The sequence below is a fragment of the Tetrapisispora phaffii genome, chromosome 11 (genome assembly GCF_000236905.1).
Source record: "Tetrapisispora phaffii CBS 4417 chromosome 11, complete genome".
Taxonomy (NCBI): domain Eukaryota; kingdom Fungi; phylum Ascomycota; class Saccharomycetes; order Saccharomycetales; family Saccharomycetaceae; genus Tetrapisispora; species Tetrapisispora phaffii.
In genome coordinates, this window is record NC_016530.1 from 520,663 (window position 1) to 536,385 (window position 15,723).

The 15,723-nt window shown below is 33.1% G+C and overlaps 4 protein-coding genes across 4 annotated transcripts; 2 read left to right on the plus strand and 2 right to left on the minus strand.

The window, feature by feature from the left end:
* Window positions 1–3,924: 3,924 nt before the first annotated feature.
* Window positions 3,925–4,968, plus strand: TPHA0K02360 (uncharacterized protein; the record flags this gene model as incomplete). The annotated part of the gene is made up of 1 exon (XM_003687752.1): window positions 3,925–4,968. One exon carries the CDS (start codon window positions 3,925–3,927, stop codon window positions 4,966–4,968), a length of 1,044 nt encoding a protein of 347 aa, XP_003687800.1.
* Window positions 4,969–5,191: 223 nt separating this feature from the next.
* TPHA0K02370 (uncharacterized protein) lies at window positions 5,192–6,100 on the minus strand (the record flags this gene model as incomplete). Its single annotated transcript, XM_003687753.1, has 1 exon — window positions 5,192–6,100. The coding sequence occupies one exon, from the start codon at window positions 6,098–6,100 to the stop codon at window positions 5,192–5,194; it is 909 nt and encodes a 302-aa protein (XP_003687801.1).
* A 4,458-nt stretch (window positions 6,101–10,558) lies between these two features.
* TPHA0K02375 (uncharacterized protein) lies at window positions 10,559–11,272 on the minus strand (the record flags this gene model as incomplete). The annotated part of the gene is made up of 1 exon (XM_003687754.1): window positions 10,559–11,272. One exon carries the CDS (start codon window positions 11,270–11,272, stop codon window positions 10,559–10,561), a length of 714 nt encoding a protein of 237 aa, XP_003687802.1.
* Window positions 11,273–14,260: 2,988 nt separating this feature from the next.
* TPHA0K02378 (uncharacterized protein) lies at window positions 14,261–14,920 on the plus strand (the record flags this gene model as incomplete). Its single annotated transcript, XM_003687755.1, has 1 exon — window positions 14,261–14,920. The coding sequence occupies one exon, from the start codon at window positions 14,261–14,263 to the stop codon at window positions 14,918–14,920; it is 660 nt and encodes a 219-aa protein (XP_003687803.1).
* Window positions 14,921–15,723: the final 803 nt, after the last annotated feature.

The following is a 15,723-nucleotide window of genomic DNA, read 5'->3' on the forward strand; positions in this document are numbered from 1 at the left end:
ATGCCCCGATTTTCTCGACTTGACTATTATTAACTTAAACTATGTCATAATAAATACCGTTTTTACCAATTTATGTACTAGCCCAAATATAAATCAGATCCTAAATAATATTTTATACTTCTTACTTTTTACGAAATGAATTTCAGTAATCGTCTTAATATTTATTCAGATGACAAGAATTGCCAGATTGGTTTCTGTTATCTATTAGCGATATACATTAAAAATATTACTTTGACAAAATATTTCCATTCCATAATATTCTAGTTTCTTGGAATTTCAAGCAGCAGATAACAGAATTATCATTGAGCAGCATCAACAGTTTTTTATATAGGTGTAAATAAGATAAAGAACACTGCTTAATTACTATATTCAGGCATAAAATCTTATGCTTGCATCTACCTAGGAAGTTGATTAAAAACGAGTTATATACACTCGATAACTAATAACTAAAAACCATTATTTGGTCTGAATTATAAAAAATATATCTTACTCGTAAGGGTTGCTTTTGCTGGTATGAAAGAAGGTGTCTTTTTTTGGTAAGACTGATGGCTAAAGCATTAACGATAACCCATTTAGCAGCAAAATTTGCTAATGTCTTAAAATGAAGTTGGATTGTAGCTATAGGTACTATTAAATCTTAGGGTAAAGCATGGGCTATAAGACTACTACAAAAGAGTAGTTAGAAAAAGACAAAATTTTATTTGGACAAATATAAAGAACTTTACAAAACTTACATAGAAAAAGTCGAATATAGATAATATTACGTTCTTATTTACCAAACCATTTATATTCAAAAATGAATCCATGAAGTAATCAAAATAGGGAAAATGTGTTATATTTAGTAAGTTATTGGCACACATAATTACTCGATGATAATTTATGTGCCCATCACTAGTTCATACTTTGAAAACGATTGGACATTTATTAAATAGTGAAAAGGCAGTGCTTACACTAAGAACAAGGAAGTTGATCTATGTTGGCAAGTATCGAGTATTTTTGTAGAAGACTCTAGACAGTGACCTTCATATCAATAAATTTGGTCACATTTTATAACTTTGTAAAATAAAACTTGTGCCAGACATTCCCATATGAATCAAATGGTTGAGTTCATAACTTTATATTTGTGGCACACATATTAAACAGAAAAATAAATTGTTTTGCAAACTACAGAAGACTATGTTGCTTTATTAAACTAAGGCATGCAAGCTGTTAAATGCTATTCATAATAAGACAACACTTTTGTTGAAGCGGTCTACATGATACTTCAGGGAGCATAAAATTATACCCACTAATATGCGATAAATTAGTAACAATGATGACGCATAAATTATCTTTTATACTCTGAGTGCTCTGTCAAACCATACTCAAATTGGTAAGATTCTTCTATAAGCTATATGCCAAAAGAAAGTGCATGCGCTTTATTGCTATAAATTTTAAAGAGATGTTCCCAATAAAAACAGTCATTATTCTATTGTGAATACAGGTTATTTTGGCTTGATTGATATTCATCATTGTTTTTTTGTAATCCCTATTAATTATTTTTCGAAGTTGTGAAAGTGTGAGTATTCAAATTATATCTTTAACTTTGCAGTGCAAATAGAACTGCTTATATGAATAGTTTGATGATGTTCTAATCTACCTTGCTATTCCTTGACCTCCCACTGCTGCTAATAGTATTAAATTATTTTTCTCTCGTGCATTGCATAAAGTGTCGAGATAGTAATTGGGCATAATGGGAAGACATACTACTATTAGTGTTGTTGTAATAGTAACTGGTACAATTAGTCGAGTTGTAATTGTTTATTCTATTTTTCTTTTATAAATTATATATCTGACATGATTGATATACATGACTATTTATCTTTATGTCTGGGAATGAATAAATATAACTTTCTTAACACATTCTTACAAAGTTATATGACACCCATATCTTTTCACCGATAACTAAATGTTATTGGTAAGGCTTATTTTCTACGTGGTCACAATGCCGAAATATGAATTCAAGCATTACTCATAGTTCAACACTATCAGCACAGCTGTAGCAGGCATCTACGCTTATTATGATTACAGCGAGTCAGTATGGGTGCGTATTGCCTGATGGGGTTCCTTCTATGCTGAAGATGGAGGTGTAGCTGACTCCGTTGATGCTATAAGAAATGTCTGTAAGCAGTGTGTTGCAGATAAGCAGGATCTTAATATGGATTGTACTCAAGCTGCACTTGATCTGAGCCGAGAATTGGTACAGACGTTAGTGCTTGCAGCTGTTGGGTATGATTAAAGAAAATCTCATTATATAACAATAACTCATTAAGTAATTATTGTTCCATGCTAACTGCCCAAGTTATTCATCAAAACAGGTCTTGGCATGACCAAATTAAAAACTTGTATTCGAAGTATTAGCAAAATTTCTGTTATTTACTCATCACTACATGGCTCAAAAAAATAACAGATGGCAAGGTGTGGTTACCTATTCTCATCTAAAAGCACTTGCCTATATACTAGTGTGCTGTAACAGGATTGTGAAATTATCCTCGATTCAGTGCCCAATCAATACTAAGTTGGCATTAATGTATCACTTTCATGCTGCGAATCATTTAAGAATGAAAACTATTCGTCCCTGTTAGTGCTAACAGGAGATTTATAAAATCAGAGTTCTACTGTCGAAGGGATGTTTGTAATTCTTGTAACATGTGTGAACTGCCTTTAGTCTTTGAATGCAGTCTACAGATGAGCTCAGGGTTTTCAGCTTTTCCCATTTGCCTTCAACCATAAGTGCCTGGTACAAAAAGTACATTAAATGGATTGACTGTTCTTATTGTTCGCCACCTCCTCTTTGTCATATCTTTTACTTTTGAGCATCTATGCTTTTGAATCTCAAGATCTTCTTTCACTTCCATCACTATATATATGTTGCGTCGTTCATATTCCTTGCAGCAAACATTTTTAACCACGTGAGAATAAATAAATGGAAAAGTTGGTTTACTGGAACATGGATTCAACGAATGGTTTTAATAGATATATCAAAGAGGAGAAATGGGATTATCTGTATTTATTCCACCAAAGCAATCTCACAGCTGTAACTAATAAGCAATTGTACTGATACTGCAATCTGAACAATAAGCTGTTAGATCAACAATAAAACCTACCAAATATATAAATGCACTCGTTCCATCAAAACTTTTATTACGGAATCAGACTAATTGTTCCTGCGTATAGCCGAATTAACAAACCAGCAATGGAAGCTCCATAGTACATATTTGATGATTACTTTTGTATCAAGCTAATTTTGAACTTCGGACCTATTTAATACTACCATTTTTACGAGAGCTCATTGGATAGCGATGCTTATAACATGTCCACATTGTACTTTTAGATTTACTAACAGTTTGGGTACTGCGGGCAGAGACTAAATCGTCTTTTATTGATGTAAGTCGAACACATATGTAAAATAAGTAACCCTTGCAGCACTAGATTATAACTTTAGGAAAGTGGTGTCTATGGCAAGTTCAGTTGTGATTCAGTAATTATTGCTTTCATACCGAATCACAAGCAATGGGGCATATCAGACCAGACCACAGCCGTTGGCCTAGGTGTTAGAATATGTGTTTGCTCAGTCGAGACCACCACAACTTTATATAAGAAGTGTTGGCAGAATAATTCCACTTGCTCTACCCAGTTCCAGTTCGTGCAGATCACGGCACCGGCAGCTAATGTAATGGACAGTCCACAGAAGTGCAATGACTGAAGGAAAGATCGGCAGTTATGTCGCGTAACTCTAACTGTCACAATTTATTTTTGTGTCGTACCATTTCATATATTAGTATTTAAATCCAGACTATTTATGGGAAGAATAACTAGAGGATACAATATATACACAACAATTTCGATTTAAGGTCACAAATTATAAATGAAGAAATATAAAACATGCAGAATAAAAGAATCTTATCAGAAAATAGCGCCTCAGGTAGTATTGGAAGTTCAACTGGTAGAAGTTTGAATCACAGTCAGCATCTGTCTACTGTCAATCCATGGGCGGAAGAGGATGCTGTTGGAATTGACCTCACTGATATCACCTATGATGCAAGTAGAGAAACTGAGGGTCCAAGTAGTCATAATGAGAATGGAGTTGCTGAGGCCATCCCTGATGCAACTAGCAATGAACAATTTACAATTGCAGAAAATTATGAAGAGTTCCTGGATCGACAGATAATTTTACTCAAAACAAAAGTGGCCAATACAGATACTGAAAATACCAGCAGTTCACCTAGTGGATGGCAAAGAAAGAAAATTGAAAGAAAACAAAAGCCATTCGTATTGAAGTTTTATTATTTTGAAACAAGAATGTTGTCTATTTCAGGACTGAAAAACTGGAATGAACCACTAAGGATCGAAAAATTGAAAATATGGGAAAGTAATGGCAAAGCTGTGGCATTTGCACCACATTTGAGCAGGAAAATCAAATACGGAAATGATCCATTATTTCAAATAATATGCCAAGACTCTAACAATGATAACTTTGCTAAGTTAATCACCATACTGTTTGCTTTTGTGCACACTATAAACCGACACATAGAATCACTTGAGGATAGATTATTTAATTTAAGGAATGCAAATAGCGGGAAGTGGCTAATATTCCTAAGAACATTTCAAAATTTTATTATATTGCAAAATAATATAAGCAACTTAAACAAAGTAATAGAGGAGAATTTTTTGATTTGGGCGAAAATCTTGCAACTGGAAAATTTTAAAATTGAAAGACATCATTTAAATTCTAGCTGGTATACACAAATTAACAACAGATTGGAATACCAGAAAAGGAGAGTAGATACGTTGAATAAAAATCTCGAAACTTTGCGGAAGAAATTCAAAAGCAATTCCTTATATATACCATTTTTCGGAATCAAACACTATCCATCAAGTGTTGGATTACTAACAACATTCATAACAATGTTGTCAGTTTATTCGTAAAAGAAAATAAAAATAATGATATCATGTTATTCATTATTAAGGTAGCAGTTTCAGTTGGTTTTGGTATTGCAGCGTTTCTAGTTAGTTTGTGCTTTTGGTACTTTAAAGATGTTAAGTATTATTTTAGAAGAAAATTAGCAAAAAAAGTCGGTTGGTCTGTAGAAGTAGTTAATTATGAGGAATATAATAAATAATATTAAGTAACTTAATGATAGGCCGTATTCTATGCTATAGCTTCATCATATGTAGGTAGCTTCATACTATCTTCTGATTCTAGACCGTCTGCAACATAACTATCAGCTACAATATAGCCCATATATCTGTAGTTCCTTAAATTAGACAAGCCTGGTACCTCTGCTTCAGTAAGGAGAAGTTTAACCTTTCTCACATCTTTTCCATAACGTGCCTTTGCTACCTGATTGCATCGTCTCACTAGAGTACCATGGGAAAGACTCCCATTAGTAAACTTAATGAGATGTTCCCTCCGCTTGCTCCCATTTATCTCCATTTCGTATTGAATCGGAAAACGGAGCATCTTTATAAAGGTAAAAGGGCAGTACCTTTTTTTCCCTTTGTAACACTGAATGCAATATCTAATATGTTTCATTGATGCTAGGGCATTTTTCTTGGAACAGTTCACGAATATTACTGGAACGTATGAGTCCAAATCTCTGACAGTAAAAAACTTGGCTTTGAGTAACGGCCCCAGACATTTTTCTTGGTCAGCCAGTGTTCCCTTATACATAGGTTCAGGGTACTTCGTTGGAGAATATAACTGCATTGAATTTATTTTGGGGATTGAAGTCGCATTTATTCTAGTAAGATCTAGCCTTAGTTTACTTTTCTTTTTAGATGGTGAGATCCAGCAGGGTGTCGGAATGTATAGAGTCCCATTATCATCATTCCCAACTGCGACAACTACGTCGATACCATATTCAAATTCTTCGAGTAGATATTCAATTGGAAGTTGAAGCTTTTTTGAGAAGCTCATCTCTTGATAGTTGATACCTAGGCGATGGAGAATAATACTGAGAGGAGTATCTTTAATATGTCCATATGCAACCCCCAAAGGGTAATCAAACATCACTTTCCAACTCTTTTCGGAGCCTATGGAAAGTTCTTGGATATCCATCTAGTAGTATAAATCAGATATACCGAGTTACTTTCCTATTTACGTACCTTAAAAAGTGGTACAAAATGCACTGTACATTATTGTTGAGTCTACATAAACCCATTTATACGCTTCCTTATATACCCAGTATCTTGCAAATTTTGGGGTCTCATGTCACATACTCTCCTTTAATTATGTTTAACCTAACATTATATGTTCTGCTGAGTCAGTGCTTGTCTTAACTACAGATGTTGCATTGCTATTTGGCAGGCATTCGTAGTTTTGCTCAGCTACCAGCCATCAATATCGTCAGCGAAAGAACACAACTGAGCCTAAAGACCTGGCTAACACAACAGCAATATGTTATCAGCAAAGAGACTTATAGTGCATGAAAACTGCGGCTGAGTGAGCTTCCATTTCTCTGTTTTGCTTTATATACCATCTCACTTATTGCTCCTGTAAATCCCGAACTTGCTTTTATACATTTGCATTTGTTGCCCCTTGCTGGGCCCGGGTAACGAGGGAGCAGGAAGCAAATGGAACAGATGTTTGCTACAAGCAACGGTCTATTGGACGGTTCGATCCTGATGGGTTATAAGTTCTTACATTAGTAGAAGTAACTATGGATGTTTTGTCACATGGTGGTCTTCAGCAATTGTAAGTCGGTGAATATAGCAATGAGCAATGGGGTGTGGACTTTTTTAATAGAGAGCTAGTACGCAAGGTCTAGGACTCCTGACAAATCAGATTAAAATTCGAGATAACCGAGGATCTCCCACACACCCCAACTTCATGGTGTGAGGCGTGATCATGAGATAATACTGGTTAGAACAGAAGATTAAAGATTTTAACATACCTGCTATTTCCTCGAAAGATCTGCAAATTATTGTAGAGCGATGAATACATATTAAAGATCTACACCAACAACTTACTTGTGGGTCCTTTTCCATTTAAATGAGGAATTATCATAACAGAAAAATAGCACATATAGCTCTCTTATTTATTTTTGAAAAGTTAGCTGCTTCAATATCATAACTGTGGTATTACAATATGAATATACAACAATTTTTGCTGTAGAAAAAGATGAAAAACTTGTCACATCACTAACCTTCCATTGATTCCAAGAACTCAAATATATGCTCGATATGACATCTTCTAAATATTGATACATGTAATTATTCTGAGGAAGGTAACCTAATGCCATATTTTTTGCAATGTACATATGTTGAGCTTCGTTGAATCTGGTGTTTACTGATCATCATAGAATACATTATTTAAAATACTTGCCCACTGAAATATAAATAGTGATCGGTCAAAAAACAATCAGCTCTGGCAAAAAAAGTACTCATTCAATAAGTATTTCTAGAAACACAATTGTTTTATTAAGATTGATTGGAAAGTTTTACAAGCTCAAGTTATCTAGAAGCCATGGAATACTATATTCAAAATTTACTGTGCACTCAAGCCTAACGAAGATATCAAGGGGATATTGAACTTAATGAAAAATAAACAACTGTAAAGATTACTTATATCTCCTTTCTCCGCTTAATGGATATAGTTATTTCCTCTTTTTTTGGATTAAACCTCCTTTTTATATCTTAGAACTGTTTTCGAATAACACAATACCTTGCCAAATAAGCATCCTAAAAACCCGAAAGTAAATAAAAGAGGATATTTAATTTTGGAAATAAATCTTCTTTACTTCCTTCAGATTAGGATTGGTAAGTAATTATGAATCGGACAATCAGACAAACCAGCTAGCAGACTGATAAAGTGCTTTAGAGGATAATATAATGAGAAAATAAAGGCTGTTTTATGAGAAGAATGTGTTTTCTTAAAAGCATCATTCAAGTGCTCAATCTTACTGTTATGCCTATGCATTCTATTGGTAAATTTCTGAATCCACACTGAACAATGCTCTTCAGAACATTTATGCATCTCAACAGAAAAATAATTTATCGATACGACATGGTTAGACTCTATAGTTTCATTTATTATCATGAGATTATCCTGTAGTTGAATATATTTGACTATATTCTTTGGCTTCAAAAACCCCGTCTTGTGCAATGAAACATCCAATATAATTACCTCGCTTCTCAAAGACTCTATGACCAATTCTATTTCACTAATAAGGTTAAAATACAAAATACTGAACTGAGCAAAACGCTTAGCAGTAGATATCAACACCTTTTCACATAAAATATCATTGTTATAGTGCAGCACATCCCTTAGATTAGGTGAATACACGGCTATTCCTTTTGGATATTTCCATATTTCTAGAGTGAGGATTTTTGTTGGGTGCCGGGAAGGATTAAAATGGTATTGGACCAGCGTTCTAAATCAGTGAAATGGAACTTGAAAGTTTGATATTCTGCTTTCCCTTAATGTTTATTTTCATTGTACTTTCCTCTTCTGCCGTTAAATCTCTATCAGTGTTGCCACTAGACAATGAGCCCATGACAGTGTTATGTTTAGTATTTTTCTAAAATTTTGATTACGGTATTACACAGGCTTTTTTATTTATCTTATGTTTACTTCTGATATCACCTAAACCAGGTGTGGAAATATTACAATAGCAACAATAGATAGTATCTCTTATAGTTTACCAGTATTTTTTTCTTCAAAGGGGTTATACAAGAAACCTAGCTCGGTTATAGCTCTTTTGGGTAGTTACTTTATATGGTCCAATGATTTCTTACCTTGAATAATACAGGTATTACTGAATGAAGAAATTCTCGCATCCAAACTTGGGATAACTTCAAAGTTTCTTGCCGTCTAATATCTTTTCTAAAACGATTGAAGCTTTATTAATCCTTTTTATTTTAGTTGATGCCATTTGAATGTATGTGGTTTATAAAATTTTAGCCGCCTAAGTATTTTTGTGTTGCATTAAATACAAAACAATGGATTATCATTAATTCTTTTCGATGGTGAAGATAATGTTGTTGGAAATGACACTGGACGTATAAGTGACTATACGATACCAGATATTACCTCTTTACGAGACTATTGTTGCTAACCTGAAACAATAGTGCCTACGAGAATGCACTTGCAGAATTTCTAATGCATAAATAGTACTGTAGAACCATCAGTCTGCCATACGTGTTCAATTCGACACTGTCGGCTCGTTGGACAGAACGGTAGATTGAAATATTATGTATATATTAAATCCTGGTAATCAATAGTGAATAATTCATTGATCCAGGTCCAAGAGACTAGAGAGATTAATCTGATTATATAGTATGTAATTTAACAACCATTAATATATTAAAGCAATGAATTCAACTATTGGGCAAATGTAAATATATTACTGTTTTGGAAATAATCAATCAAAGACTCTATTTTGTTATTTGTGCTTTTACTATCGACTTTCTTTGTACTTCTAAATATGCTTCCAATTTTTTTAGGAACATATCTTTGAGTCGATTATATCCTTAACTGATTTTTTATAGTCTTCTTTCAATATCTGTAGCAGTTGCTGCTCTGATATATATTTGTCCATTGAATGCGTATTGATCATATGGGATAAGAGGTTTCTTATATTAATATAAGAGTTTAATATATTGTCCTATATGGCAGATCTTAAATACTAAAAAATTAAGTGTGGATTTCCCCGGCTGCGAATAATTTGATCACGCAACAATACATTAATAAATCAACAAACAACTACGTTCCACTTAATAAAATATACACATTAAAAACACAAAGAGTTTATTGTTATCTATCTTACCGAAATGTACAATCAAGACTACTTCCAAAAATTGCAGAAATACAGCTGATTTAGTTATGTCAATGTGATAGGAATTACACTGTTGAGATAGTAATTGGGCATACTGGGAAGACATACTACTATTGGTGTTGTTGTAATAGTAATTTGTACAATTAGTCGAGTTGTAATTGCTTATCTTTTTCCGATATATAATTTATATAAAATTACATTTAGACTAAAACATAAATATAGAGAATATAAAATCATGTCCTATTTGTATGATTTCATTACTTCTATTTGTATGAGTACAATACCTGTCTTCAACTAGCTAAGCATGAAGAACATATTTATCTCGGACGATATCCGCTTATGACTCATACTTCATGTTGAAATCTAAATTCAAGTATTACTCATATTTCAACAGAACACGACAAGGACGCTAACACATGTCTACTCTGTTTTCTGCTATCTATATAATACCTAATGGATTACTTAACGGTACTACTAAAGGTGTACTCACCATTTATACATTTATATCATGTTGGTAACTAGTTGCTTAAACATTACTAATTCACCCAATAGTCTTCCCAATCTCATATAGCATAGGTTACACCATTTATTTCATGGAAATTTTCTCTGAATACGACTTGGCTGTTATTAAATCTAACATCAACGGTTATAATTTATAATGTATCAAAAAAGACTTTGCAAAAATTAGCAAACTTAGTATTGCTTTCTCATATTAAAATTAATGATATAATTTTCGCTATTCACCAACTTCCACAAACTATATTCCACCCATACAATGCATTTGCATATTTTTCCTCCCATCTCATTACACGGACATCTATTCTCCCAACAGAATCATGAACAAATGATGTACAAAAGCCAGCTATATCTAATTTTCTGATGGATTCAACGGAATAGTTTATAACCGTTGTAACAACATCATCACAGGATAATTGTTTATAGGTATCATTAAGTTCATAATGAGTATAGCCAACCCAATACGCAAGTTTATCACTCCCATCATCAATGTTTAGCCATACAAATCCACCGTTGCAAATCTTCTTTTTAACCTCATACTTCCTTCTTATCTCCAAAATAGTATTAAAAAAAGGTATTTCAGTTAATACTTCAAAAATCCTTATAGCTGTTGCCCGTGCGTATTGTTTCCACCTAGCTAATAGTCGTTTATCTAAGAATGTTGTTAATTCAAGAAAAGTATTTGTAAAATTATGCCAATATTTGTTAGCGCAATCTTCACGTTTCGAAAGTCTGTTAGCTTTACTACCTATGGTGCGGCCTACAAGTGCGATCATTTCATCCACAGTATAATTAGTATTTGACCCATCCCTTCTCTGTAAAGTATTTTTTGACAATCTAGTATTTAACATATTTACGAATTGTGAGACACCCTCATAATCAACTTCAATATCAGTGTATCCCATGCTATCCATATATGTTAAATTATCCCCAGGCATTACAGCCAAGACATGTTTAGGAACACCATGTGTTAAATAACCTCTCGTTATATTGGGAGCCAACACCTCTAGTTCTACGCCAGTTGTGTTACCAAATGAAAGCGGTGGCACAATTATTGGTCCATATTTCCGATACAGTTACCAATTTTAATAAATAGTATACTTGCTAATAATATAAGTTGATAAAACATGTTTAAAAGTTGTAATTATTAACTGTCTAGAGAGTGTTTTTCAGACAATAAGCAAACTTGATTTTTTTTGTTTCAATTCTGAGAATACCACTCTGATTTGATGTAAATGGAGTTTTACATATGAAATTAATAATAGAGTAAAAAATATATTAGACAGGAATATTTACGTATAATTTATGATCTTTTATAGTTCAAATATAAATGTTTAGAGTTTATTAGTTGCTAAAACAGAAATACTGGAAACCTAATTCAATGAGTTCCGATTCAATTAGGGCATTGAGTTGTCATTAAAATGAAGGTAAATACTTCACTGGTTAAAATAAATTCCAAAATGCGACGCCTTCTGTAAAATACACATTTTTATTTAAGAAACATCCGTTGCAAACACTTTCCGCGCAGTGCAGTCACAACATAAAAATTTTCAGTTCCCAAACGAGCGTCTGAAAGTCTCAGAAATCCGCGTACAATAAATTCTTTATAATACCGACAAGCATCACTATTTCTTGGGGTTCTCTCAGCCATTCGTTACTATGTTAGGCTAAACAGAATTTTCATTCGTACGTGAACATTGTGTGAATTACAAAATTTAGACGCTGTTGTTCCCGAATGTCGTTGCGTTTGTAACAACATGCGCAGAACGACGACCTGATAGAGATATTCCGCGGATTTCTGTTTCATTCTTCAGTCAGTTCTCAATTAAGCAATTTCGCACTGTCAAGAGGACATATACGTTGTTTCTGAATATGAAAGGAACGGGTTATATTGTCTAACTCAAAATTCAAAAGTATCACTATTCAGAGTTTCGTATCCAAGATATTTGTTCAGTTATAAAGCAGTTGAGCTTTTGTATGAGAACTGAAGAAATTTCATTCTCAATCTTGTTGATTAATGTATGCGTGGTTTCGGTTACCAAAAATTAATCCATTAAACATTTCTAAGCTTTACACCTAAATTTTTATGAAGTTTCTTTTTCACTAAAATTTCTATTACCTCTAGTATGTTTTACTTCTTTTTATAGTCCCAAATTGTTTAAAGTATATTTAATTATGTATCAGAGTGAAATCGCTATCTTGATTAAACAAAACTTCACAATTCTCTCTAATATTACTATGGCGATAAATTACTGAGAGATCTTCGAGAAATATCAATTCGTATCGGTCTTATAGAGGAATTATTGCACTGCGCGGAAAGTGTTTGCAACGGATGTTTCTTAAATAAAGACGTAGCATCTACAGCTCGTGACTTAGGTTGGAATTTATTGCGATCAGTGAAGTACTACTAATCTCTACTACAACGACAGTTTAGAACCCTAACTCAAGAAATTAATATGCACTTAGAGGGATATGGCTTCTATATAAACCCTTGTAATTAGGAGTTTCATTGATGTAATATTTCGGTAACTTCTTGTAAAGCTTGAAGCTTGTAAGTGAATGAGCATTTCTAAAGCTACTAGGACTTCAAATATATACGTCCACAGAACGTATATGTAATTCCGATCTACTGTTTACTAACGGAAAAGGAATATAACATTAAAATTTAAAACATCGTCTTATTGAATGTTAACTTTATATGTGATATCGGTACTGAAATGCTTGTTTTAAATAATATCTTAATAAAAATAAAATGTAGCTGCAAGAAACTAAGCAACTCTTAGAGTATACGCACATCAACCTTGCGGCTAAGATTACTTTCTAAAAGAGTAAGTGCATAGTTGGTTGCATCAATTGACCAAGAAATTAATTATACCTTTGTTAGACTTCCCAGTTAGTAATGCTACAGTTATTAAGTACTTTGTTCAATGGGCATTATTAATTGTAATTGGGAAAAAAATACCTCACACATTTTACTCTGAAGATTTCACGGCAACATATCTTATTGGTAAACAAAGCGCATGTGCTACTAGGTGATTAGGAGTAACGCGAATGCAATACTATGCAGTTGTTTATGTGGCAACCAGTTGAAAAGAAAGTCCCGCAGCAGATATATATTTGGTACTATGAAGTTATAATTGTTGTACTGAGAGGTTTGAGAGTTGCTCTGCGATCTTTTAAATATGATAATTTTTTCGAAGTTTTATATCCGCTGCAACGGATTAATTCTCTGATATATTACGAATGAAAAGCATTTATATGCATTATTAAACGATTTTTCAACATTGCTGGAGCCGTTTATTGTGAAGAAACTTATGATAAAATCTCTTATTACTAGAACTACAATTTGTTGAGATAACAACCATAAATATTATTCTGTTGCAAATTGTTGCAACCAATAGCATGCTACGGATAATTGTCTTTTCATGCCAATATTTCTTGCAGCAAAAAAATGTAAATAAATGCTTAGAAAGTGCAGTAGGACAGTTGTCACATTATATTACCGTAAAGACATTACTACAGTAAAACTTTCTTCACAAATAAATTACCACCCACCTTAAAGAATATAAATATTTTAGTGCCGTTGTTCTTAGTTACAGAGAAATATGCATATTTCATTCAGGAATAAGGAACACGGTTCTAAGTTTCTCAGAGTAATAAAGTGAAGTATTTATTGATAATTACAGTGGCTAATATGAATTAGATAAGGTAATAAATGGTTTTAATAAGTTTAATCAGTTAATATGACTAACGCTCAATCAATGGCTACTCAATTGATAATTAATTTTATAAAACTAAAATATATAAATTAAACTATTATCCATTGAAGTTTTTACAATATATTGATACTACATTATAAATATTTAATATATAATGTTAATTTATAATAAGGCCCCAAGCAACACATTGGGGTCTGCAAAGAATAAATGTTATTTAATAATACAACTTACATCATTAAATTTACTCTTTTATTAGTAATTTTATCACAAATTACAAAAATACAAGCAATGGAGGTTGCTCTAGCATCACCTTACTTAGCACTCAAAGTGAACTTAACTTCAAATAATGAATATTGCTGGATTTTGGAGCATTCTGCGTATATGGCACCTAACGAAACCCATGGAATGAGCATTTGGGTAACAACTTTGGGGGATACAGAGTTCGAAGCATTCCGTTTTTGGAAGGAAATTAACGGTTCTTTAGTAGAGTCTGGAGAAACAGAACTCATCAATAATGATATAACGGCTAATCCAAAATTATACGGATATAATTCTACGTACGATTATTGTGTAGAAGTTGAGAAATATCAATTCGATTTACCAGTAAGACAATATTTGACAAAGGTATCGTATCCACCTATTTCTAACAATACAAAAGTATTCAGAAATAAACGCAGCGTAGATAATGATTGCTGGAATGAGCCTTGCTATGACGTAAGAGATTGCCTTGTTATTGATAGGGCTTGTGCACATTGTGAGAAATATCCTGGGATGAGACAACAAGATTGTGAATATCAATATACTGAAAATATTGCTGGATTTCGTTGGGTATGTTGGATGGATTATTTAAGACACTGCCATAAATAATGGTTTCTTTGTTGACATAAATATTTCATTCTGTCAAATATATTATGACCATAATATATAATGTGTATAGTAGTTTGTTGACATAAAGATTCCATTCTGTCAATATATTATTACCAATATATACAGTGCAAATACTAGTTCACGTCTACTATATTTCATGTAGACTTGTATATACACTTTGTTACTCTAAATATGTGCTTTATATAAATCCCTAAAACTTTCACCAGTTTAACGTTTTACGATGTTTCAATACATTTCACATTAAAACATTCTTGTTCTATTTTAGTTAATTTATCTCTTAGAAGGATATCTTAGAACACGATCTAGACGTTAACATGTCAATGCTAATGATCAATATTGCTAGAATATAGAATGAATATATACCTATATATGGTGTATTAGCGGTGAGGTTCAGAAAGATGGTAGCGGCGTGATGGATGATATGATAAGTGATGACTGCTAGATGAGTGTAGGATGTAAGTGATAAATAATATAGCATGTGATTAGTATTGAAGTATATGATGAATGATGAGTGGTGGGTGGTGGGTGATGAGTGATGAGTGATGAGTGATGAGTGATGAGTGATGAGTAAAGTGAGTGTAATGAATGTTAAGGTAGTGGGGGGTATGGGTGTTAGGATATGGGGGGTATGGGTGTTAGGATATGGGGGGTATGGGTGTTAGGATATGGGGGGTATGGGTGTTAGGATAGTGGGGGGTATGGGTGTTAGGATAGTGGGGGGTATGGGTGTTAGGATAGTAGTGGGGGTATGGGTGTTAGGATAGTAGTGGGGGTATGGGTGT